General features: G+C 42.3%; 1 protein-coding gene and 1 long non-coding RNA gene across 3 annotated transcripts in view; one reads left to right on the forward strand and one right to left on the reverse strand.

Annotated features, from left to right (window-relative positions):
* The window catches only part of DNAH9 (dynein axonemal heavy chain 9), a 303268-nt gene that overhangs the window by 195261 nt on the left and 80576 nt on the right, over window positions 1-27431 (forward strand). For both annotated transcript variants that reach the window (XM_077327460.1, XM_077327461.1), the window contains exons 53-59: window positions 7204-7439; window positions 10017-10139; window positions 13992-14196; window positions 18006-18170; window positions 20358-20498; window positions 23100-23270; window positions 24740-24862. In XM_077327460.1, coding sequence (XP_077183575.1) covers window positions 7204-7439; window positions 10017-10139; window positions 13992-14196; window positions 18006-18170; window positions 20358-20498; window positions 23100-23270; window positions 24740-24862 — 1164 coding nt within the window. The remainder of the gene's footprint in view (window positions 1-7203; window positions 7440-10016; window positions 10140-13991; window positions 14197-18005; window positions 18171-20357; window positions 20499-23099; window positions 23271-24739; window positions 24863-27431) is intronic.
* On the reverse strand, window positions 559-17678 carry LOC143832690 (uncharacterized). Its single transcript, XR_013229357.1, has 3 exons — window positions 17417-17678; window positions 7332-7462; window positions 559-794 (listed from the first exon to the last, which is right to left on the reverse strand). It is a non-coding gene; the product is annotated as an uncharacterized LOC143832690 (long non-coding RNA).

Below are 27431 nucleotides of genomic sequence, written 5' to 3' on the forward strand. Positions count from 1 at the left end.
GTGGCAGTGCACACTCGTGGAAAATCTCTGCAATTACTAACAAAACAACCAGTGAGTGTTGAGTAACCATGGGGAAGCACATACCCCCAACCCCCAAACACTCTAGTTTATCCAGTTTCTATGCTTTTTCATATTTTGCAGCAGAATTTTTTTTGTTTGGTACGCACCCGCCTTCCCTCCCCCCCCCAATCCCAACAGAGTAACATAACACATGCAGAACTGGGATGGGAACTGATTTAAAAGAGTACATGGCTTGACTACTCAGATAACACAAAGAAAAAGGTGAGTGCATATTCAACCAAGTCAGAGCCAAAACAATATACATCAAAAAGTAAAAACTTATTTTTGGTTTTTAGTAGCGAATGCTAGAGAATACATACAGATACTTTAATTTTTTTAAGAATTCTGTTATTTTTATTTTAGATAATATTTTGAGTCAAAAAAGTTAGATCTCTGGCAGGCAAATGGGTGATGTCCTGATAGAAAAGTCCCCTTAATGTCTCTAATTACTAAATAAACCAGGGTAAATTAGAAGGTAGTTGAAATCATGAAAAAAAATTCACGTAATACCTTTTATTGAGGCTAACCCAAATGACAAAACATTGTGCAAGCATTCCAGTTATTCAGAGGTATTCATTAGGCACATGTTACAAAAATTAAAAAATGAAGAAGAAAAAAGTAAAATTTCCAGCTCCAGATTAACAGCCTGTCAATTCAGCCTTTGATGCTGTATGCTGGCAGGTTCACAATATCTAGTCTGATTGCTGTAATAGTTAGATTACAGCATTTCCATTCTGGGAAGAAGAACCAAACAATGGAGTGTCATCTCATTTGGGAAAAACAAACAAACAAAACATAGCCAGATGCAGCCCAGGAGCATTTGCTTCAAAAACAGGAGGACATGAAACAAACTACTGAAATGGCTGCCAGACATTTAAAACTAAGGACTTCATGTGTCTGCTCATCAGCTGTTGGATTTAAATGGCTGGCAGTCCTTTCACTGGTCTGTTTTGCTTCTCTCCATTTCACTTCCCCCTGCTCCTAGCTTTCATTTCTGATGAATTATGCCACAGACAGCCAGAGCTTCCAGCGCAAGAATGCAGGTGGCGGGGGGGGGGGGAGATTGTGGGTTTCTGGGAATTGCATGGAACAGGATGTTCCTCTTCCTTTGGTGTTGCACCTCCTGTGATTGTCTCTGAGGAGTCATGCCTGTCATGGACAGATGGGCAAACAGATCCTTTTGTGATTATAGATTCTTGTTATGTACTGGAGTATTATGTTCATCTGCAACTATTTTCATTTGCTTCTACTTTATTATTTTAATGGCTGAAATGTTAAGCAACAAGAGATTATGGCAGTGGGGATCACATATTATTTCAGTGAGAAATAATGTTTTCATTGAAAATGTCTGTTGTAACCTTAGAGGTTCCAGCCTCCCCCCCCCCAAATATTCTGGTTTAGCTCAGCTGGCTCCAAGGTGGCCTGAGATGTATGTGTCCTCTTTGTAGAACTGCTAACATTGCCCTGCAGCACCGTAACAGACCTGTGAATGTGTTAATTAGATTTTGCAAAAGTACAAGGTATAATCTGATCCTGTTCTATCAAACTGTCAGTTTACACTGCTCCAGGCCTCATTCTTTGAGGTTTCTGTGTCATCAGTTGGTTTGTATAGAACCAGGCATAATGGAACATTGAAACAAAACTGGAGTGGGAGGTAGATTAAAGCTGCACCTAGCCTATCAGATAATCTGCTGGAGCCATGGACTGTGATAAAATTGTGAAATGTTAGGTAGTGCCTCTGTTTCTAGCATTTTTAAGGATATTGCTAATAATCTAGATTAAAATTTGAAAATACAAATGAAGCAGTTTCTTTTCAAAGCAGCAATCTTTTCAAAGTGGACACAAATAAAGCTTTTAAATGTTATAATGTCATTTTGAAGTCCTATTCCTTTCAAAATAATAATGATATGAGGGTGACAGCATCTGGGACCTCTTTAGTTTCATCTAAGTGGTATCCATTATGGACACAGCCAGAAGCCCACCATGTTCCTGTCAAAGGAAGAGGTATGTGTGATCTTTGAGTGCAGAATACAGCACCAATTATGGTTGGTTAAAAAAGAAAAGAAAAGAAAATGAAAGTTGTAGATTAAGATATATTAGAGAGGTGGATGTGATGTGAGAATAACCAGTATTTGAAGGAACTAGCAGGTACAGGTAACTGGATTCTTAGAGATACATTATAGAAAGGGAAATGTTAGAAGGGAACAGTTGCCAGTAATGCAAGGGTAAAACCATGAACAGATTTATATCAGTGCACTAAAGCAATCGAGAGCCTCTTGTGGCGCAGGGTGGTAAGACAGCAGAAATGCTGTTTCAAGCTGTCTGCCCATGAGGGTGGGAGTTCAGTCCCAGCAGCCAGCTCAAGGTTGACTCAGCAATTTCATCCTTCCGAGGTTAATAAAATGAGTACCCAGCTTGCTGAGGGCTAAATGGTAATGACTGGGGAAGGCACTGGCAAACCACCCCGTATTGAGTCTGCCGTGAAAACGCTAGAGGGCATCACCCCAAGGGTCAGGCATGACCCGGTGCTTGCACAGGGGATACTTTTACCTTACTAAAGCAATCATGCAGGATGTTTTTGTGTATATTTCTTAATGTGAGACTATTTCCTACTGAAGGACTCACAACAACCAGTATTTGTGCTGTGGAAATATTATGGGCTTTTAGTCAACACAAATGGGAGCCCACAAGGACTAGCAGGAGATATCTCATTTCCACTTTCCCCACTACTTCTACCTTCCGTTTCCTGAAAGTCCAATAGCCTTCCCCCCCTTTCCTGCTTCTTTCTCTCTTAGGGCTGTCAACCTGGAGATATCTTGGAATCACTAGGGATCTCCCAACTACTGACCTCCTGATTCATCTAGTCCAACCCCCTGCACTATGCAGGACACTCACAACCCTATCGCTCATTCACTGTAACCTGCCACCCCCTTAAGCCTTCACAGGATCAGCCTCTCCGTCAGATGGCTATCCAGCCTCTATTTAAAAATTTTCGAAGAAGGAGAACCCACCACCACCCAAGGAAGCCTATTCCACTGAAAAACCGCTCTGTCAGGAACTTCTTCTGGATGTTTAGATTACATTTCTTTTGAATTAATTTCATCCCATTGGTTCTGGTCCTTCCCTCTGGAGCGAGAGAGAACAACTCTGCTCCATCCTCTATATGGCAGCCTTTTAAATACTTAGATGGTTATCAGATCCCCTCTCAGTCGTCTCCTTTCCAGGCTAAACAGACCAAGCTCCCCCAACCTTTTCTCATATGTCTTGGTCTCCAAACCCCTCACCATCTTTGTTGCCCTCCACTGGACATGCTCCAGCTTGTCTACATCCCTCTTCAATTGGGGTGCCCAAAACTGAACACAGTATTTCAAGTGAACCAGAGCATTGTTGGTTAAATATCATTGGTCACCAAGTGAGCTTCCACAACAAGATGGGATTTCAAACCTGGATCTCCTCGACCCAATGCAGTTCTAACCACTATACCACACTGGATTTCATAAAGTGGCTTCTGTTGAACCGAGTCAAGCAAGTTGGGTGGTATCAAGTCACCAAGAGTTTGCTTTCAGGCCTTGATTTTTCATGCTCCAGGTGGGACCTGCAGAATTACAGCTGTACTCCAGATAACAGAGATTTGCCCCACTGGAGAAAATGACTGCTTTTGAGGGTGGATTCTATGGCATTACATCTGGCTGAGGCCTTTCCACTTCCCAAACCTTGCCCTCCACAACAAAACCTTCAGGAATTTCCTAACCTGTAGCTGGCAATCCTAGTCAGGCTTGGCTCCAAGAAGTCCTCCCTCAAAGACCAAAAAAGTCTTCCCACCCCACCTTTTACTGACAGAACCAAGTTTTAAGAACATAAGAATATAATAGGAGTCCTGCTGGATCAGCCCATTTGATCTAGTCTAACATCCTGTCTTACACATTGGTCAACCAGTTCCTCTGGACAGCCAATAATGGGGCATAGAGGCCAAGGCCTTCCTAACCTTGGGATTGCTTCCTAACCTTGGGATTATTAAGAGGGTTAGTGCCTCTGAATATGGAGATTCCCCTTAATCACCATGGGTAGTAGTCATTGATAGATATCCTCCATTAATATATCTAATCCTCTTTTAAAGCTGTATATTCTAAATGCTGTGAATATTGCAGTTGCCTAGCAACAGCCGCCGAGGGAATCTGTTGCTTAAAGCTACAGGTATAATTTGCAGGGTGTTTTAACATCCCCCCCCACCCGTATTTTTTATTTCATATTTTCCTGCAAACCTGGGTCATGTTTGTAGAAAAATCTGTCTTGTCCATTCACAGCTCTAGTTACCGGATTAAATAGTCAAAAGATCTGTCGGACCACTATTAATAAAGTATATTCTCGTTATGCAAGTGGATTTTCTCTTATTGACCTTTTGTTGATCTCTTGTTCTGAATGCTGCAATAATTTGGCTCTTTAATTAGAGCCAACTTAAGACCCAAAAGATTATGCTTACTATCCTTGAAAGCCTTTCTATTTAGTTGTGTTAAGATAAGGTGACCAGATTGTCCCACTTTTGGAGGGACGTCTGGGAGTACCTGGCAAATTGTAAAGGTATCCCCTGTGCAAGCACCGAGTCATGTCTGACCCTTGGGGTGACGCCCTCTAGCCTTTCCATGGTAGACTCAATACGGGGTGGTTTGCCAGTGCCTTCCCCAGTCATTACCGTTTACCCCCCAGAAAGCAAGCTGGGTACTCATTTCACCGACCTCGGAAGGATGGAAGGCTGAGTCAACCTTGAGCTGGCTGCTGGGATTGAACTCCCAGAGCTTGAGACTGCATGTCTGCTGCCTTACCACTCTGCACCACAAGAGGCTCCTGTGGCAAACTGTACTTATGTTGAAGTTAAAAAATATATATTACAATACTATTTTTGCATTCTATGCGTTCTATGAACCTTTTTGTTGCTCCATATAGACCAAATTTTTAATCAAGAACCCCCGGTCAATGGTGTCCCGCTTTACCAATGTTAAAATTTGGTCATCTTACGTTAAGATCTCAGAGTCAGGAATATATAAGCTGTAGCTAGTAAAAAGAGTATAGGAATCACAACCCATCCTGGCATTACTGTTCCCTCTTAATATGAGGAATGCTGATGGGACCTCTAAGTATAACTCACAGCCCTTCCAATAGGTCTCTGTCTGTGATTTAGCTCTTCCTGGGGGACAAAGTAACAAGGACGTAGCATGCATCTTGAAACAAAATAGCCACAGCCATAGATGACTGCCCATAATTTGGCAGAGCTTCTGATTTAACCATTAATTGAATGGACACTAAAATAGCCAAGCCTCCTTTGGGTCTCCCATGGAAAGCGGGTTTCTCTGGGAGGTCAAAAGTTTTATAGCTAGAGATATGGTGGAAGCAAAAGTCAAGTCTCCTGCAATAGCCTCCTTGCCAGCTGGACTGAGGCAGTTTGGCCATTCTCATGCTTTGAGATCTGTTCGCCACATTTGATGTGGTCAACCACAAATTATTGGCCCACTGCCTCACTGGGACCAGAATTAGGGGGACTGCACTCGTCTCCTTTCTCCAGAATTGGACAGAGAGGATCACCGTGGGACCTGTCAGACCCCTGTGGGCTCCCTTATCGGGTGCTAGAGGGGGCGATACTCTCCCCCACGCTTTTTAACATATGCGCCCTCTAGCCCAGCTGGTCTGGGGCTATGGGCTGGGTTGTCAACAATATGTGGATAACACCCAGCTCTACCTCCTAATAGACAGCTGGCCAGACTCCCCCCTGGATACATTCGCCAGTTGTTTGGAAGCAGTAGCTGGATGGCTCATCTGAAACTCAGCCCCTCCAAGACGGAGGTCCTGTGGCTGGGTAGAAGAGGACAGGATCAGAAAGTGTGACTTCCTTTCCTGTATTGTGTTTTTCCATCTGCACTGGGTGCAGCTACTAGCACCCTATCTGGCCTCCAACCACCTGACCACAGTGTTTCATGCAACGGTCACTTCCACATCAGACTACTGTTACTACTGTAACTTGCTCTACACGGGCCTGCCCTTGGCTTTGACCCGGAAACTGCAGCTGGTACAAAATGCGGTTGCAAAGGTCCTCACCAGAACACCGTGCAGGACCCATATTCAGCCGGGGCTCAGACAACTGGACTGGTTACCAGTCTGCTTCCAGGTCAAGTTCAAGGTATTGGTACTGACCTTTAAGGCTATACGTGGCTTGGGTACTACTTATTTGAGGGACCGCTTGGTTGCTTATGCCCCCTAAAAGGGGCATAAGGGGCTCTGCGGATATGAATTTATGGTTGTCCTGGGCCCCTGAGACGTCTACCTGGCCTCAACCAGGGCCAGGACCCTTTCTGTCCTGGCCTCAACCTGGTGGAATGAGCTCCCAGAAGAGCTGGGGGCCCTGCCGGAGTTACCAGCTTTCTGCAGGGGCTGCAAGATGGAGCTCTTCCGCTAGGTATATGGTTGAGGCCTGGGCAGGGTCTCAGCATTACCATTAGAGGATCCCCCAAATAGGTTAGGTCTGGTTCCCTGCTCCCATTGGAAGAGAACTTGGCCCTTGGGCTGAACGGGGGATAGGGGGCGGGACAATAGAATCCTCTAGAGAAGTGATTGCCGTCTGTTTTGATTGTGACAAGGGGTGTTTTTATGGGTTTTTATGGAAATCATTGTTTTATAATTGTAAACCACTGTGAGACCTTCGGAGAGCAGTGGTATAAAAATTGATAAATGAATAAATAAATAGATATCGAATTAAGTGAGAAAACTAAGAACTTCAGGGTCACTACTGGCCTATCCCCTGGTGTTCCATGACAGAAATAAGGTTCTGCATGCCTACTTTCTCACCCCCCAAGCTTGACTTGTCTAGTCAATCCCAGGTGATCAGACCTAATCGTCCCTCTAGGTCAGAATTTACCCAGCCATTCTTTACAGGTAATGATGTCTTACTGCTTTTCATAAAGGTTGCTTTTGCTGCAGGATTCCAATGGGCAGAGATTTTCCTTTAAAGTTATTAAACTTTTCATGTTGAAGGGGTGAAGGTTGCTGACTCCTGCCATAAGGCCATACTGTTAAATAATAGAAATGATAACTGAAATACAGTTTGTCTATGCATGGAATATGGAAGTGTTTGCAAATTGTCTCTCCCTGTCCTAGGTTGCCATCCCCGTGACTCCTTCTCTAGACCCTCTGGTGATGCTGACTGATGACGCTGACATAGCAACCTGGCAGAATGAAGGGCTACCAGCTGATCGCATGTCTACTGAAAATGCTACCATACTCACCAACTGTGAACGCTGGCCACTCATGGTTGACCCCCAACTCCAGGGCATCAAGTGGATCAAAACCAAGTATGGTGAACATCTCCGAGTGACTCGAATTGGCCAGAAGGGGTGAGCAAACATAGTATGCAAAACTGCAATGAAAAATGTATGTCTTTGATTGTAGTGTCAAGTTTGATGTATATCTGGCTTCAAACTAAAAGACTGTGGGAACCCATTACATTTGCAGGAGAGCTCTCCAATTTGGCAGTTATAGAACTTTTGTGTATTAACCTGCCTTTTTCATTACCAAGATTATAGAGATTTCTGATTAAATGGGGAGGAGCCGTGCAGAACTTGGCTTGATTACCATAGAAACCTCACTGAAACTGTGAATGTACCGAGGAGGAGGAGAATAAAAAGGCTTGGCTCCACTCTGGGTGCCAGCTGGCTGTGCGTCACTCTGCAGTTTTCAGTGCTGAGGATTTAATTCCTGTTCTATTGGTACATCTGTAATACTTGGCCAGGACTCAGGCCTGCAATGGGACAGGGGCAATATCAGACATCCTCAAAGAGAAAAGGTCTTTTGAGGAAAACGAAAGGGGACCTCTTGTCACATCTTGCTCAGAGGGCTGCTTTCATTCCCCCTTTTGCTGAGGATTTCAAAAGGGATTCAAGAAGCTCCCAAAGGGACAAGAAGCTGTTTTATTTTCTGTCCTAGCTATCTTTCTGAGGAGAAGGCCAAGACAAGCTGAATTCTCACAACTTCTGATGGCAATCAAATACAATGATTTCACATTCCCTATGTTTGTTGGTTCTGTACTTCCAATAACATCTTTACATTGTTAATTAATGTGTGTTTGGCTCTGGGCTTCTAGTAAGGTATAGTGTAGGCCATTCCCTGCTTACATAGGTCTGCAGGGGCTGGGCTAAGTACTAACTTGCTTGCAGTTTTCTTGTGGTAGTTGATTAACCACATCCTTAAAGTAATATCCTACCATACTGTCTTAGAAACAGGAGCGCTGAGACAAGAGAGACAAATGGCAACAAAACAAAGCAAATTTCAGTAGATGCAGGTTCTGGTGAAGGCATATACTTTAAATCAGACCTGCCTCTCTATTCTAATGTGTATTTCAATAATTATATTGAATCAAGAAATTGGATTTCAAGTATCAGAGCATGTCATTCTCAATTGCCTGTGTAACCTTTTCTGTGTAAAAGCATGATTTGGTGCTGTGTTATGGAAAGGCATTTAATGAATATGAGAAAATGGTGCAGTTAGAAGCATATTCACAAAGGACTTTTCATGGAAGCAAGCAAGTACTATCTTATGGGGTAATCAGATACATAGGGATAAAAATTTCACATTTATGTAGAACAGAGAATTTTGGTAGGTTTAGTTTTGTATTCAGATGTGAGAAAAACATCCCCATTTCTATACAGCCATTCGGCACATCACAACATTGTCTAATTTACTTATATTTACTCTTTTGAATCTGCATAGCAAGGCAGTTCAGTGGTCCTTCTTCAATGCACAAAGTTGTACTGTTCTTTTACAGGCTTATAACCTTGGCTGCAGGAGCCCCAAGGAAGCAAGTAAGTTAAAATGAACTTATACAGTATAAAAATATAAATATAGGGCTTGTTATAATCTAGAAAGTGAAGTTCCAACTAATATGTGTTATATATAAGAATGTCTAATATGGATCCCACATTTTGAAATATTGTTCAAAGACTACCGCTGTCAGTAATGTCCAACTCTCATTCAAAGTGCATTCTCAAGCAGGAAAATGTAGGCTCCATATGAGACATTCTTATATACAAATTGTATTAGTTGAAGCATTACTTTTTAGATTTTTTTTTTACCACGTAACAAGCCCTTACGTTATGTTTTTATACTGTGTAAGTGCATTTTAACTTACTTGACCACTGAGGAAGACCCTTAGGGGTCAAAACGCATCTGGTCTTTGTTCCTCATATGTTCCATGTGTTATTGTTGGTTGTATTACATGGTATGTATAACTAAGATTTGATAAAAAGTTTTTAACTTTTATTATGTGTGCGTAATTATAATAAATATTTGAATTTTAAACAAAATTTTTGCAGTTCAACCTTTAGGTTCCTAATTTACTTCAGCCAGCTTGGTGTAGTGGTTAGGAGCACCAGCTTCTAATCTGGACAGCCAGGTTTGATTCCCTGCTCCTCCATATGCAGCAACTGTGTGACCTTGGGCTCTCCACAGTACTAATAAAGGTGTTCTGACTGAGCAGGGCTCTCTCAACCTCACATGGTGTATTTTATGGGGAGAGGAAAGGGAAGGTGATTGTAAGACATTTTGAGACTCCTGGTAATGAAAATCAGCATATAAGAACCAATGTTTTTTCCTCCTCCTCCTCCTCCAACTCTGCTTCATTTATACCCTGCTTTTTCTCCAATGGAGACCCAAAGCACCTTAAACCATTATCCTCCCCTTCATTTTCTCCTTACAACAACCCTGTGAGGTAGGTTAGGCTGAGAGTGTGTGGCTGACCATCATCCAGTGAGCTTCCATGGCAGAGTAGGAGTTTGAACCTGCATCTTGCAGATTGACACACTAAGTACTGTCTCAAGCTAGTTCTTGTTCTATCCAGTGAAAGGCCACGAATTCTATGCTGTAACAGTCATTGCTGCTTTTGTTTGTGTCTTGTCACCTTAATTGCTCTTTCCTAGATATCTGGACATGATAGAACAGGCTCTTGCTGCTGGTGAAGTTGTTCTCATTGAAAACTTGGAAGAATCTGTTGACCCAGTCCTAGGTCCATTACTTGGTCGAGAGACCATCAAAAAAGGAAGGTAAGCTCAGGGTAGATCTCTTCTGAGATCATCATCTTCCGGATGATGATTCAATACAAGCATTTTCTGGTTGCATCCTGCTGTTCTCCTCTGTTTCTGTGCATGTCCAATTGCATGTGAACTTTCTAAGACACTGAAGAAGCTTTTCTCCAAGTCCCATCTTAGGAGAAATCATATCCTGTAGTAGTGCTCCTAAGAAATGGCACTTAAGCAATTAAGGAGATCTGGAAAATGTTTCATTATAGCGTTTTTGGTAATTTGTTAAGATTTCTTTAAGCAAGCTTTTCCCACTGTCATGATTACATACTACATATGTGTAGTTTTGGTGGAGAACATAAAAGTACTTTTAAGGGATAGCGTTGCTAACCACTAGCTAGCAACTGTTTGGAGTCTGGATGGGTTGGGACATGGGGTTGCCATCAGCAATGGTGTGACATTGCTTCTGGGGAAAACTCAGGGCCATTCTGCACCCGGAAAATATAGTGAGATACTTACCTTTTGCAGATGGCATATTTCTGGTGTTTCAAATTATGTCATCAGAATCCAGCCTTCCAGCAGCAAACCAGTAGCTACATCCTCTATTTTAAAGTGTTAGTTGGGGAATCCACAAAACTGGATTCCCCCAACTATGTAGCGCTAGGAGCCAGCAAGCCACATGCTAAGACAACAGGGAGGAGGGGGAGAGAGTTTTAGGGAAAGGTGATAATTACCAATTTTGAAGAGGTCCACAGAAGCAGCTTGAGGAGCAGCAAAACAACAGATTTTTGTGAAGAAAAAGACTTACACATACTGCTGGGAAGTAGGGTATTCCACATACTGAGCAAAATGAATCCTTGAGCAGGTGACACAATGCTCGAAAAACTGTAATTTAACGGGCTTTCCTGAAGTGAACAATGGTGTGGGAGAGGTTTGATGATCCTGGCAGTAACCCCAGAAAAGGAGGACAAAGGAGGACCAAGCAGGAAGGGCTAGTGTGTTAGGTAAATAGAATTAAGCATTATTATAATGCTGCCTAATTAAGGTAAATGGGTGCAGGGGAAATAAAGTTGGGTGGTGATGAAGTTTATGGGTTTTGTGAGACACATTGTCTTAAATTATGCATCTCTTTGGGTAATGGAAGAGGCTATAAACAGTCAGCCTCTCTGACTCACACTTCAAAAATACTTGCCTGGTTTGCTCTTGACTGGCATCCATTTTGTTTCATTTTGGGGCAAGCAGTGTCCTGCATTTATGAACTTTGGGGCGAAGCATGGAGAAGAGACTATGCCTTAGTGAGATATAAACTACCATCTGTGAGAGCAGGGGTCTGACTGCTAATATGGGGACTTGGCTGAGTGCTAGAGCATCACTGGCAATGCTGATTTCCCCCAATTTATCTCCTTGTTTATCTCACCATTCCTACCTGAGCAGGTTAAAGGTTCTGGTAATACGCGGTCAGGGTCCAATGTACCTGAGGGACCATCTCCCTGTCTATGCCCCCCAAGGAACCCTATGCTCCGCTACCACCGATCGGCTAATGATCCCTGGCCCTAAAGAAGCCCACCTGGCCTCGACCAGGGCCAGGGCATTTTCTATCTTGGCCCCCACCTGGTGGAACGAGCTCTCAGAGGAGATCAGGGCTGTGATGGAGCTAAAACAGTTCTACGGGGCCTGCAAAAAGGAGCTCTTCCACCAGGCATTTAGTTGAGGCCAGGCAGAACCAACAACATCTGCAGGGCCCCTGCCTCCCCCCCCCCCCCAAAAAAAAATCCCTCAAGGTATTCTGCTCCTGGAATTGTTTGTATTATTACTATTTAATGTTGTTCTGTTACCCTGTTATCATCAGTTAGTAATATTAATGTTATAGTGATTTATATGTATGGTTCTTTGTATTGTTCTCAGTTCCATGTAAATCACCCTGAGCCTTTGGGGAAGGCGGTATATAAATGTGATAAATGAAATGAAATGAAATGAATGAATGAATGAATGAATGAATGAATGAATATCATTGAGGTGATGGGAGATTTCCTGTTAGCATCAGGAAACTGGCAACATTACTTCATCATTGATCATCTGTGCGGTCCCACATGGGGACTGCACATGAGCAGACCTGCCATTGGATAGGTCTTTACAGCTAAAAGCCTCCAGGGAGCACTGTGCACCAGGGCCTTTTGAACTTCTTGCTTGAACATCTTTGGCAGAACTTTCTATGAAAGTGTTTTCTTAATAGCTGTTACCTCAGCCAGGAGAGTGAGTGAGCTAGCAGCTCTTCAGATGTATCCCGTTTTTGAAGTTCTTTCCTGAAACGATAATCCTTTACCCTATTTAATCCATGATATTGTTTTTCCTGTATTATGCCCTGCACTGAGTTCTGAGAATGAACACTTGTTGAATTCTTTAGATATTAGGAGGGCAGTATTATTTTACCTGAAGACACCCCTGAGGTTTTGCAGGGACAGAGACCTGTTTGTTTTAGTGGCCCTAAGAAGGAAGCATCACCACCTGTCCCGATGGATTGACAGGACCATTAGGGAGTGTTATAACAGCGGTCTGCAACTTTTTTAACATTGCGGCCCGTTGCCAAGGGGTGGAGGGAGAGGGTGATCCAGGGTCCGCGCATGAGTGGCAGCCCCGCGCAAATGCGGGGTAGCAAACGCGCATGCGCGGTGGCTCTGTGCATGCGTGTAACTGCAGCGTGTGCGCGTTTGCGCCAGCCGCGTGCCTGTGGCCACACTTCCCTCTCCCCCCCCCCCTCCTGCAGCCAGAAGCTTGCCGGGCCGCAAGCTAATCGGCTGCTTCGGGGGGGCGGGGAGAGGGACCAGTGGTTGGAGACAATTGTGTTATAATATAGCCAGATTGCCAAGCCCATAGAACAGTCATGTCCATTTCACTAGACCAATGGCTTCTCCAACAGCTTTCCTGGATGGAGTACCTTTGACAGAGATCTGCAGAGCTGCCACCTGGTCACTGGCAGACGCATTTGTAGATCATTATTTATTTAGTTTGAGATGTGTTATAAATGGTCACCTTTGGATCTGCAGGCAAGATGTGAGGCTCCAGTAGCCAAGGCAGTTTTTAATTGGTTGTTCAAGTGAGTAGCATGCTAAAATCCCCATGTGGGACTGCACAGAAGATTGATAAAGAAAACCACATTGCACTTACCTGTAACTCTTGTTCATTGAGTATCTTCTGCACAGGCACATATGCCCTCCGTCCTGCCCTGCTGCATGCTCTTGCTTTGGAGACACTAGAGGTACCGAGGGTTAGGGCACTGCTGTGCAGGAGCACATGGTCCCTGGGTAGGAACAAGCTTCTGGATCCAGCATTCACAGCCCTCTGGAGGCTTTTAACTGTGAAGACCTATCCAATGGCAGGCCTGCTCATACACAGACCCCAGTGTGCCTGCACAGAAGATACTCGATGAGCAATAGTTACAGGTCCTCCTTTTCTGGGGTCACTGCTGTTGGTTTAATGACAAATGGTAATCTGTATCCATTAATATGTAAGATGATGGGAGCTTTTCAGATCCCTGTCAAGACGGCATTGGCACCACACGTGAAGTGGCTCATGAAAGCGCTACTGAGGTGATCACTCAGATAAACTGGATCTTTGCATACTGCATTACTTGAAATGTTGCATTGTTTAATTCTAAGGTATACCTCATGGTATTGATTGGCATTTATTTCATGGTGGTATCATATTCCTTTACAGACATAGTTTCAGAGAAATTTGACACAAAGTCAAGTAGCTTACTGTAATGGTGATCTAGAATGATCCTTTCCTGCAAATTCATGTTTCTTTTGGGGAATTTAATTACTTGCTTTACATTGACATTAAGTAGTACAATATAAAGACGTCTCATGTTTCATATAGATACATTAAAATTGGAGACAAGGAATGTGAATACAACCATAGTTTCCGCCTAATACTTCATACAAAGCTAGCAAACCCCCATTACCAACCAGAAATGCAAGCTCAGTGCACTCTCATCAACTTTACTGTGACTCAAGATGGCCTAGAAGACCAACTTTTAGCAGCAGTTGTCAGTATGGAAAGACCTGACCTAGAAGAACTGAAGGTAAGATCCAGAGCTGAATGGCTGAACCTTCTGATTGAACCTCCATGTGTTTCTCCATAATACTCAGTACCAAGTCTGGGAATTTATGAAATATTTAAAGAAAATTTTCATCTGTGAGCTCAGGCATTGTGAAATTAGTAGGGTTCCCAGAGAGAAATGCTTGATGTATTTGTACTTTTTCTGCCATTGGTAGGAAGAATTGCTCTTTTCAGGATACTAATTATTTCAGTAGACTGAGTTTAACTCAGGTGCAGGCTAAATAGCAGCCTTTTCTGTCTAAGGCAGGGGTTCTCAGCATGTGACCCACTAGAGCCATATTGTGTGGCTATGAGGCTGGGGGAGGAATGCACCAGCATGGTGGCATTCTGCCCCTGGAAATTTCATTCTGCGTCCTTATTCTAGGACATGACAGAAACTTTCATTTCCCCTTGGGGAGAAGGAGTCAGAATGATTCCTGTCAGCTGTTCTCTGGGCAGAGAGGCTGTGTTCTGACCTCCCATATTCTAGTTGCAAGCCCTTGGGATCTAATGGAGAAATTTCCCATGGTGGTTCAGATCAGACTGAATATGCTGCCTTAGATGTTCATAGATGGAATATGCTGCTGTGAAGGGTAGTGGAGCCTCCTTTGTTGGAAGTTTTTAGGAGGAGATTGGATGAGCAACTGTCAGCAGTGTGTTTTTTAAGTCCCTGAGAAAGTGGGGTGCTGGACTGGATGACCCTTTATGGTATCTTCCAGCTCTGTGTGATTCTGCTTTTCAGCTCAGCGAATAACTGACAGATGGCCATAATGGAGCCAACCAGGTAATGACACATAGCACAGTCAGGTGATCTTATATTAGGGTCCATGTAACCTGATTGTGCACTGCTGGTCTCAGGGTTAATTAACATGTTACTGCTGGCCCCTGGAAGTCCCTTTCTGTAGACTCCTCTGTGACTCCTGCTTCACTCAATGGCTGTTAATATATAGAGCAATAGAGCAACTTACTATTATATATTGACCAGCCTCAAGGGTACAATCCACAAGTCAAATTGGTTTTAATTGTTGTGAAGCATATGCTCAAATAGTCATGGATCACAGGCTCAATTCACTGTTGAATAGATACAGCAGCAGCAGGAGATAATGAGGGGATTAGTTATCAGGTTGCTTGAAATACAGTGTTGTGCTACAAAAGCATCCATCTTAGGCTCTATGTACTACTGCATGAGGACTAAAATAATGGATGTATAATTTCCATCTCCCCCAGTCTTTTGTACATTTCATGAATGAAATGCCTCTTTGAACCAAAACTTGATGAAAAACATTGACCCACTTTGTTAATGGTTCAGATTACATATGTATCTGTCAAAGTTATAAAATGTATATATCATTTTAATATTGCAAATTATCTGTATTTCTGGGACAAGTTGAAATCTGCAGTTGGTATACACTTGTGTGTGTTTCTGTGTGTTTGGGAGTAGGGGTGTGCATTTTGCTTAATATGAGCTGAAAAAAATATCTGAAAAACATCCCCAAGCTAGGGAGAGGAGATCACAATCAAAAGGGTTCTCAGCTGAGTTGCTAAGCCTGTCTCTCTGTCTGCTTGGTGTGAGCAGAGAGATGGAATAGTTCAGAGCTTTGAGTCTACCTAATACCCCCAAACCCCAGCAGGGGAGAGGAATCACAATCAAAATGTGGGTCCCTAGCCAAGGAACTCAGTAGCTAAGTGCCTGGGTGATTTATAGCCCTGAGTCTACCTACCCCCAAACACCAATCAGGAAAGAATGTGTTCTGATAGTCTGCTTTTAACAAGTCCCCTACATCCCTATGTAACTGCAAACAGCTGACTGAGGTGATGGTGCTGAGCATATATATATTATTCTGATCCCATAGAACAGAATGGGAGTTGTGTTATTGGCAGCCAGCACTGCCTGTTAAGCTTTGGAGGACTCCTATTGGTGTTTCCAAGGCTGGAGCTTTCTACCCCTCATGTTGGCTTGGAGTTTTGTAAGCAGTTTAATTTAGCAGAGACAGTCTGTTTTGAAATGTATCCATTTACAACTGCCACAAACAGCACCAAAGTTTGTCAAATGTTAATGTCGGGCTCCCTTTCATGAACATTGCTTCACAAACCATGAACTGGCCAAAATTCATGAAGAACTTTAGTTCATGAGCCATTTAGTTCATGAGCCTAGTCTGGATTGGCAGCAAAATTTTCTTTTAAAATGGGATAGCTTTTCCATTCTAGTACTCCAATTTGGGAACTTAGAAAGCCATTAGTCTATGGCAGGCTTTCTCAACCATGGATTCATGAAACCATGGGTTTTTTCGATGGCCGTAAAAAGGTTTTCCAAATGGGTGGGAGTTAAATAATTTTTAATATATATTTTATTTGTTAAACATCTAGCGGGTGATGTGACCATATATGGTCATGTCGACTCCCCTTCCTAAATGGCCAGTGATGGGCCTGGAGGAGGAGGAGGAGAGGGAAGGAGTCACAGATGGGCATGTACACAGCTATGCTTCCCAACCATATTCTGCATGACTGTGCCAGTTCTGGGGTTTCTTGAAGCCTGAAGAATGTTTAAGGAGTTTCTCAGTGGTAAAAAAGTTGAGAAAGGCTGGCCTAGGGTTTCAGACTTCCAGCCTAAGCCTCTCAGCCATTACCGAGTCAGACAAAAATTCTATTAAAACTGCAATAATCCAAGAGAACTGCTGTAACCTTAGAGACAGATTGACAAGAGTGTTTTCTACATATACCCATAATTTCAAAAAGTTTGATAAAAGTTAAAACTACAAAACTACAAAAAGTAACTTCTAAAGGTGTTATGTTAAATACATGTCTTTACTAGGCAAAGAGAAACAAACTGAATTAAGTAGCTGAGAGAAAAATCATTGGATGTGTATAAGAAACATGCTGTTTGGTCGAATAAATTCCCAGAGTACCATCTTTAAGTAACTGAGCCTATGGTTTTCTAGTTCCATATGGTTTTTCTGCCTACAGACTTAACAAGCAACCCAAGGAAACTTTTTTTTAAGTGATGATTTCTTTTTTAAAAATGACTAGAACAACCTTTTTAAAAAAAGAATAAAATATGCTTAACTAAAAGAGATCTTTGATTAAGCATACAATTACTAATCTGTGTATTTAAAACAAGGTCCAGATTTTGACATACTATTAATCTTTCCATTAGCAAATATCTAGGGTTTTTCTGCATAGCATAAATTTAGCATCACGCTTACCTGGTAAAGATGCTATATTCCGGCCGCTCCACACGACATCATCAATCTTCCCGTGTCTTGCCAGCAGACTGCTTGCTATATCCACCATTTTAAAGCGCGAGTTGGTGAATCCCCAAAAGTGCAATGCATATGCAATTTTGACCTTTGTTTGGGTTGGAGCTGAAGTGGCAACTCTGCTCTTCACTGCTGGGTGTCCTGAACTCTGACTCATCTGTCTTTTGCAGCTTTGGAAGTGAGACGCTGCTGTGTGTGACCCGGTTCAAACCTTGCCTCAATCATGAGAGCTCACTAGGTGGCCTTAGGCAAGCCAACATCGCTCAGCCTCATCTTGCACATGTGATACAGAAATGAAAATACTGACCTAGATACTGCATTACTGTAAAGATTACTGGAACTGTTTATGGAAAGGGTTTTAAATACCCACACTCACCAGAGTAATATTATTTAATGTTATATGCACTGTATATGTAACTTTCCTTCTCGATGCAAAGGAAAGGATATCTAGCAAGCTACGTGTTTAAGAGAATGTGAAAATGACGGCATTGTTGATATTTAATTTGTTAAAATGCTATACTTCAACTGTTTGCAGTCTGATCTCACAAAGCAGCAGAATGGATTCAAAATAACTTTGAAAACTTTGGAGGACAATTTGCTATCCCGCCTCTCCTCTGCCTCAGGAAATTTCCTAGGAGACACAGCTTTAGTTGAAAATCTGGAAGTCACCAAACAGACAGCTGCAGAAATTGAAGAAAAGGTAGTACAACTGGGGCAGGTGGGGGGAGGGAAATGTGCTTATGAGATGATTTGACTTTTTAAAAATTCATCCTTGTTTTTAAGTTTGGAGACTAGAAATCACTCTAAAGCCACATGTTCTTTTATGTCAGCCAGATTTGAACAGCTTTTTTTCAGTGTGTGCATTAAATGGGCAATTTAAAGCAAAGTACAAAGTACAAATAAATAGATGTAAAGACCATAAAGCTTCAGCTCTATAACAAGAGGCTTTAAACCGTTCCAGTTTAAAACCCAGGCCTTTTATTCAACTTCTGTTAATTCAGCATACATTACATTTACTAAATTAAACTTGAATTTTTAACAGAGGCTGCATGACAGGATACACTGAAATTTATGTGGGCCAAATTAAATTGGCAGGAATTCAACAGTTTGGTACTAGTGCTGCTCCCCTGGGTAAAAATTGGCTTTTAAAATTATCTGCCTTGACAGTCATCTGACATATACTTTTCCTTGCAGATACTGGCTGCATTTTTCATGTGCAAAAAAAATTGTATTGCAGTAGGAGCCTGCACTGTGTTTTCCCATGAACTACAGCTGCTTGTCTGGCTGAGAGCTGTCACCTATGTTGGCTGTAAGAGTTAATACACAGGTTCATATATTTCTTGTCCTGTGTCATAACTTTGTAAGGCAGCCTTCAAACATCAAAGCCAACTCAGAAACTCTGGTTAGTGTAGAATGCTGCAGCTTAGTTATTATCTGGAGCTATGCAGTTCATGTGTATTCTACCCATTCTGCAGTCATTCTGCTGTCAGTCCATTAGCTAATGGGTTCACTTCAAAGTACTGGCCAACACATACAAAGCCCTTCTTGGCCTTGGACCCTTATATCTGTAGGACTGCCTCTTCTCCTGTTCCTCACCATGTCAACTTTTGGTCATTTGAAAGAGGTGTCACACTGCAAATGGGCTAGATCAAGAACTAGTAACTACTGTAGTGACCCGCTCTCTATGGAATAGCCAGCATATAAACTGCATAAAACAGGAAGGCCTGGAGGATCATTGTCCATGGGGTCGCGATGGGTCGGACACGACTTTGTACCTAATAACAACAACAAAACTGCATAAAACACAACTGTTCAGGAAGTTCTTGTAAAGGCAAACAGGGATGCATTTATAAAGAATGATTCAGGAAGACATTTCAGTAGAAGGCACGGGACTGTGGACTGTAATACAAATATGTATTGTCTGTTGCTGTATATTTTTATCTTGCTTCCATTATACCCTATTTCTGCTGTGGCAATGCCACTTTTGCACTGTTTAATATATCATGTGGAGTACTTCTTCTTTGATTCAGATATCTGCAATTGTATTCCTATGCTGATTTACATTAAGTAATCCACCTTGAACCTCAGTTAGAAAAGTGGAATACTAATAGTGAATGAATGAATGGATGAATGAATGAATGAATGAATGAATGAATGAATGAAAATATGGCCAGAGGACAACATAGGTGTTTTTAACAAGACACAACAGTGTTATTGATGTTGGGGCTTCCCCATTCACATGTAAAACAATTGCTGAGTAAGCCAACTCTGGCTTAGGAGATTCCTGAAGATTTCAGGGCAGTGCCTGGAGAGGGCAAAAAGCTCAGCCAAGATGTAGTTGCATCTACCCTCCAAAATGCCATTTCCTCCATGAGACCTGATTTCAAGAGATTAATAATGCCAGAGGAGCTCTAAGTCACATCTGGAGGCTGGTAATCCTAGACTAGAGCCAGAAACTTAACCTTGACTCCCAGGCTTCATGTGCTGAAGTTATTTGCTCCGGTCAGTCCTCCCTGTTTCCAGCTTGGAAGGATCAGCTGTGTGTTTCTCTGGTTGTCTAACTTACTTGATCTGTGAACAGGAAGAGACATGGATAGAGAAGTGCATCTTCCACTGTCACATATCCTTTAACCCTAATTTGCAGAGCCTTGTAGAACATGGTGTCTTGATGAACAGGTGGGAAGTGAGATGACTCTTAAACTTCTGCCCTCTGTTCCCAGCTATGCTCGGAGGAGTCATGAGGGGCACATTACACAGAGTTAATCTAAAGTAAGACAGTCAGCTGTGGCTGTACCATTCCTATGCAAACAAACAAAATTAGCATAGGCAAAAATCAGCTGTTTCACAGCTTCATAGCTGGTTTTGCTTTGCCTTTCTTTTCCTTCAGGTCCAGGAGTCCAAGGTGACAGAAACAAAGATTAATGAGGCAAGGGAGCATTACCGTCCTGCGGCAGCCCGGGCTTCCCTGCTGTACTTCATCATGAATGACCTCAATAGCATCCATCCTATGTACCAGTTTTCCCTGAAGGTATACCATTTATGTTTGGATTTTTTTAAAGTGATGGGTGGGTCTCATACTCTCCACAGCAGGCTTCCTCAATGGCCTTGGAAAGGTTTCCTGAATGGGTGGGAGTTAATTAATTTTTGATATATTTTTAAAATGTTAAACATTTATTGTGATATGACCATATATGAACATGTTGACCCACCTCAAACCCCCAAAATGGCCAGTGATGGGCCTGAAGGGGGTTGGAAGGGGGGCCCCTGGGTGGGTGTGTAACAGCTATACTATCCAAAACCATATTCTGCAGGATCACTCCACTTCTGGGGTTTCTTGAAACCTATAGACTGTTTCATGGGTTTCTCAGTGGTAAAAAAGTTAAGGAAAGCTGCTCCACAGGATGTTTTTAATTGCTCTAAATATTAATGAGAAAGATCCAATGACTTCATGTTCATAGGATAACCTCCTTTCTTTCTAAGCGCAGTAGTGGCTGGATTCATCTCCTTACACCCTGTATTCTTCTCCTTATTTTAAGTAGCATTCTTACTAGAATATGGCCCTGCATTGCATAGACAGCTGCCTCCTTCCTGCCCCCTGCCCTCCATCTCCCAAAAGCCAAGATTGGTGGGGAAGGCCACTGGGGGTGGGTGGCCTGCCTCTTTCCCACCCTCCCCACACCTTCCAAAGTCCAGGCTGCTTGGGGAAGATCATAGGGGATTGACAACACCCCCCCAAGGAGGACCAGAGTTTGGGAGTGAGGTGTCTGCACGTAACTTTAACTTTATAATGCTTAGTGAGGTGATAGTGATAGTAATGATGATATGGTCATGTCAATCTGTTCTCCCCCTCCCCAAATAGTAAATGATGGGCCTGGAGGAGGGGGGGAAGGAGAGGCTTTTGGTGAGTGTATATATAACTATGGTTTCCAGCCATATTCTGCACAGTCATGCCACTTCTGGGGTTTCTCAATGCCTGAAGAATGTTTCAAGGATTTCTCAATGGTAAAAAAGTTGAGAAAGGCTGGGTGAGAGTGTTGAAACTAGGGCTAGGGAGCCATGAAACACACTGACCTTTGATTTGTCTTTCTTTCAACTTAATCTACCTTAACATTTGTCAAGATGAAAGATGGGGTAGGGAACCATATTACTGTGTATGCAGACAGTCTACCCAAGAGCTGCAATATGCAAATAGAGAGATTCTAATTGACCAGTGAGCGTCTTGTATTAGGACTCTATTATGGACAAATCAGCTCCCTCCATTAAGTGCCAATCAGGTTCCTTGGTGGGCCAGCTCAAATGTATATAACTTCCATATTTGCTGTTCAGTGTTCTAGTTGGTGTTGGTGTTGAACAAAGAGCTGTTGGATTTGAAGAAACTGTTTTGTTTCTTACTGATCCCACAGACTTAAGATTAGTGATGAAGGTGAGATCACTGTGCCCAGAGCCCTACCTGCCCAGGAGGGACTGTCTGGCCAAGCGCACAGCTTACTCTGCCTCTGAGGTGAGTCTCTGTGGTACCTTTTGGACAATGGGACCGCCACTATCCTGCCATCTTTAACATGTTGCAGCATCTCCCCAGAGAGACTAGACCTAGCCTCATTGACTTCACTCGGTGCCCCTACCACCACAGAAACTGACCGCGTTCCACATTCCTTCTGATTGACTATGGCACCACCTCAGAGAGACCGGGCTCAGTCACTGCTGAAATCACAGAGGCACCTTTCATACCAGGGGCTGCCTGATTGGCTGGAGTATTGAACCTTAATGGAGCTATCTGATTGGCCCATATCAGAGTCCTAATACAAGACACTCACTTGTCACATTAGAATCTCTCTATTTGCATACTGCAGCTCTTGAGTAGACAGTCTGCATACGCAGTAATGTGGTTCCATACCCCATCTTTCATCTTCACAAATGTTAAGGTAGATTCAGTTGAAAGAAAGACAAATCCAAGGTCATTCAGTGTGTTTCAGGGCTCCCTAGCCCCAGTCTCAACACTCTCACCCAGCCTGGGAGCAAGCTGTTATTTCAATTACCGTATATACTTGCATGTAAGCCGAGGAGGACCTTTTCAGTGTGAATACTGTGCTAAAAAAATTCGGCTTATACACAAGTATATACAGTATTTAACATGTTGTGTGTAGCTCCTCCCGCTCATGATGGGTTTACCTGCTTAAGGAAATTACTAGTTACAGAATGTGAGGACTGATGGCTCCAGTGATGTCAGCGGCTACCGGGACAGGCTGCATTCCCCCAGGGGAGTTCTTGCAATGGCATCCCAGTTGGGAATCCCTGAAATGGGCTGCTGAAAAATTGGAACCCAAGGAAATTAGTAAGTCTGGCTGAAGGGCTAGAATAATAACTAATATCTGAAGCTCACTTCATTTCCTAGGAATGTCTATTTTAAGGGATGAAAAATCCTTAAAAAAAAAAGAAAACAATGAATGGATATTGTTGCTACTTCCTGCAAACTTTTCACTTTCATGGGTGGGTATTGACATTTTATGCCCATAAGCTTCTTTCATATATTGGGATGTGATCAGTACCAACAAGGGGAGAAAAGAAACAAACTGAGATCTGTTGCAATGTCTCCAAAGTCATTCCCCTCTCCCTTCTCTCTGTCCCATAGGCATTCAGTGTGGTCTTCCAGAAAGCTGTCGAAAGAGCTGCTGTGAATGAAAACCTCAAAGAACGAGTCGCCAACCTTATTGACAGCATTACTTTCTCTGTGTTCCAGTACACAACTCGAGGGCTGTTTGAATGTGACAAACTGACTTACATAGCACAGGTCACTTTCCAGGTATAGCAACTGACCACTTAGTAAAATCCTAGCTAGCTCCTGTGCTGTATCCAAATTCTCCCCACTGCGTTGTTGAATTCATCACATACAGGAAGGGAAGTCTCAGTTTTTGAGTGACTAGAGAACTGATGTGCAATCACTGATTAGATAGCATTTTGTACATTTATTTGAATATTTATATTTTTTATTTCTATGCTGTATCTTTAGAGACCTGCTCAAGGCAGCTTACAATGAAAAACACAATAAAAAAACAAGGCATTACAGACAAGCCATAAAAACAAGCCACAACATAATCAGCTTATAAACACTCATACAACAGAAGCAGGCTATTAAGAAAATGAACAACGAAACAAAATCAGATTCCAGTGGCACCTTTAAGACCAACCAAGATTTATTCAAGTCGTGAGCTTTCAAGTGCAAGCATTCTTCCTCAGACTTAGTCTTGCTTGCACTCGAAAGCTCACGCCCTGAATAAATCTTGGTTGATCTTAAAGGTGATACTGGACTCTGATTTTGTTTTGTAGTGCTGCTTCAGACCAAAATGGCTACCCACTTGAATTTATTAGAAAGATGATAAGATAACCACCCCTAGCACATCACAAAATATATAGATAAGAAGATATGTTTGGGCTTGATGCCTCAAAGAAAGCAAAGTAGGCACCAGGCAAGCCTCAAGGGGAAAGTGTTCGAAAGGCTAGATGCCATTATAAAAATTGCCCTGTCTGTAGTCACCATTTGCCTCACCTTAAAAATGTTGGCAAACTGGACTTGAGAGGCAGATCTTAACTGGTGGGCTGGATAATGCAGGAGGAGAAGATGCTTCAGGTACCCTGATCTCAAGCTCTTTAGGGCCTTAAATATGAGAACTAGCACTTTGAATTGGGCCCAGAAATGAATAATGAGCTCAGATCTTTCAGCATAGGGGTGATATGATCTCTATAACCAGCCTCTGACAGTAGAATGGCTGCTGTGTTTTAGACCAACTGAAGTTTCCAAATTTTTCACAGGCAGCCCCACATAGAATATGTTACAGTAATCTAACTTGGATGTGATCAAAGTATCTCATCTCTGAAAGTGGCTTCTAAAGTTCAGCCAATTCTAATACAATGCCAGCATTAAAACCAATACAATTTCAATAAAATGGAGGTGAGATCATGAACCAATTTCCAGGTGCCATGCTCCATAATGGCAATCAAAACAGTAGTTCATAAAAATGCCCTATGAAAAAAGGCAGCTTTATACAGCTTTACTCTTTAGGTAGACCATTTCAAAAATTGTGCTTTACCTGTGCATTGAAGTTGAACAATCAGTGCAAAGCGTGCGTCAGTCTAGCACTGTATCACCCCCGCTCACAATATTCTAGAGGGGCTTGATTGCTCTTGAGACACTTGTGTAAGCCCTTGTCTGTTCCCCAGTACTGAGATAATTATCACGACCTTCTGCAGCATCATCTGGATTTATCATTGCAGATACTTCTAATGAATAAAGAAATTAACACCATGGAACTTGATTTCCTGCTCCGATATCCAGCCCAGCCAGGAGTCACGAGTCCAGTGGAGTTTTTGTCTAATCAGTCATGGGGTGGCATCAAGGTACCTTTCTAACTCAGAAGTATTATATGTCAGAATCAAGCCCGGCTCGCCAAATTAGATGTCCGCACTCCTAACCACTACACCAAGCTGTTTTGGTTATAACTGTATAAGGGAAATTCTCATTGTGCTATGCAGTCAGGTAAAGCATAAAGTACAGTATTTATTAAAATATAAGGCTAGGTTTTGTGTTCTTTAAGTACAGTAATATGGATATTACAAACAAAAATTTCAAGTAGCCAAAAGCTATTGCATGTCAATTAAAATATCACAAAGTGCTTTGAATTCCTTACAATTCTTCCCAGAATGGATGTTAAGCAAAACAAAAAACAAACTATGGTGTGTGTGTGTGTGTGTGTGTGAGAGAGAGAGAGAGAGGGAAGGCTTTTTGTTTTCAGATAGCAACAGTTTTGCGTTGGAGCAAGGAAAGCACTATGCTGACTCAGTGAAGTAAAAGCCAGCCATTAATCAGAACTGCCATTGGCACTAGTTGGAAAGCAGTTCATGCAGCTCAAAAGCAGATGAAAAGTAGTAGTTCTTACATCAACATAGCTAGAGATTAATTTTAGCTAGTATTCAGTGAAGCTAAATTGGGGAGTGTCAACTATTGGGTTTCATTTGGGAAAATCCTCTATTAGGTGATAGATATTCCTTCAATGGTAGGCTCCCCTTCTAGGACAGCTAAATTCAAATTCTTCAAATGTGATGAATATTGAAAGTAGACATGCTGATTCATTAAAGAAAATGCTCAAGCAGTGCATCAGTACCTGTATAAAAACCAATTAAGGCATTAGAAATTAATGAGCAAGCTTTGCAAGTTAATCAGAGCTTTTCTTTAGGAGGGATATTAAGCAGTGCCCCAGATACAAACAGTCCTGCCAAAGCTGGGTGAGTGGGAATAAAATATGTTGCTTGGCATGACTAAAAACCTGAACAGTGTCATCCTAAGAGTCTTAAGGTGGAGGTGAGGAGGTGTTGTGCACACTTAAGCACACTTTGTACCTTTCTATGTCCGTTGAAATCAGTGGACTTAAAAGGATATATCTCCATGGGATGGCACTGTCAATTAGGTTCAGTTAGGCAGTGCCGACTGCAAACAGATCCCAACCGATGAAACCGAGTTCAGTTTGCACAAAAGGGTAGAACCATCACAGTTCCTTCTTTAAAAATATGAAATCCAGAAATTGATCAGATGTTAATCCAGCACTATATACATTAAAAGTGATTAATACTTCCAAAGACTCCTATTGGTGGGATCTCCCCTCCATAGGGCCAATTGCCGCTCTTGCTCAGGATTCCACTCTCCTCCCTTCAGGACTTCTGTGAAGGAAGCCTCTAGGAGATAACCGGAATAACAGGCAAGTTTGGCCTTGGAGTACAAAATGAAGCAGGCCACAGGCTGGTAGAATTTTGTCAAGAGAATACAATGGTCATAGCAAACACTCTTTTCCAACAACCCAAGAGACAACTCTACACATGGACATCACCAGACGGTCAACACAGAAATCAGATTGACTATGTGCTCTGCAGCCAAAGATGGAAAAGTTCTATACAGGCAATAAAAACAAGACCAGGAGCTGATTGTGGTTCAGATCATGAGCTTCTTGTTGCAAAATTTAGGCTTAAATTGAAGAAAGTAGGGAAAAGCACTAGGCCACTCAGGTATGAACTAAATTATATCCCCGACGAATATACAGTAGAGGTGACAAATAGATTTAAGGAATTAGATCTGATAGACAGAATGCCTGAAGAACTATGGACGGAGGTTTGCAACATTGTACAAAAGGTAGCAACTAAAAGCATCCCAAAGAAAAAGAAATGCAAGAAATCAAAAGGGCTGTCTGAGGAAGCTTTACAAATAGCTAAGGAGAGAGGGGAAGTGAAAGGCAAGGGAGAAAGAGAAAGATACACCCAATTGAATGCAAAATTCCAGAGAAAAGCTAGAAGAGATAAGAATGCCTTCTTAAATGAACAGTGCAAACAAATAGAAGAAAACAATAGAATGGGGAGGACCAGAGATCTTTTCAAGAAAATTGGAGATATAAAGAGAACGTTTCATGAAAAGATGGGTATGATAAGGGACCAAAATGGTAGGGCCCTCACAGAAGCAGAAGAGATTAAGAAAAGGTGGCAAAATTATACAGAGAAACTATACAAGAGTGAGCTTAACATCCCTGATAACCACGATGGGGTAGTTACTGACCTGGAGCCAGACATCCTAGAATGTGAAGTCAAATGGGCCTTAGGAAGTCTGAGCAACAATAAAGCTAGTGGTGGTGACAGCATTCCAGTTGAACTATTCAAAATCTTAAAAGACGATACAGTAAAAGTGCTACACTCAATATGCCAGCAAATTTGGAAAACTCAACAATGGCCACAGGATTGGAAAAGGTCAGTTTACATTCCTAAAGAAGGGCAATGCCAAAGAATGTTCAAACTACTGCACTATTGCACTCATTTCTCATGCTAGCAAAGTTATGCTCAAAATCCTACAAGCTAGGCTCCAGCAATATGTGGACCGAGAACTTCCAGAAGTACAGGCAGGATTTCGAAGAGGCAGAAGAACTAGAGA

Source organism: Paroedura picta, chromosome 3 (genome assembly GCF_049243985.1).
Source record: "Paroedura picta isolate Pp20150507F chromosome 3, Ppicta_v3.0, whole genome shotgun sequence".
Taxonomy (NCBI): domain Eukaryota; kingdom Metazoa; phylum Chordata; class Lepidosauria; order Squamata; family Gekkonidae; genus Paroedura; species Paroedura picta.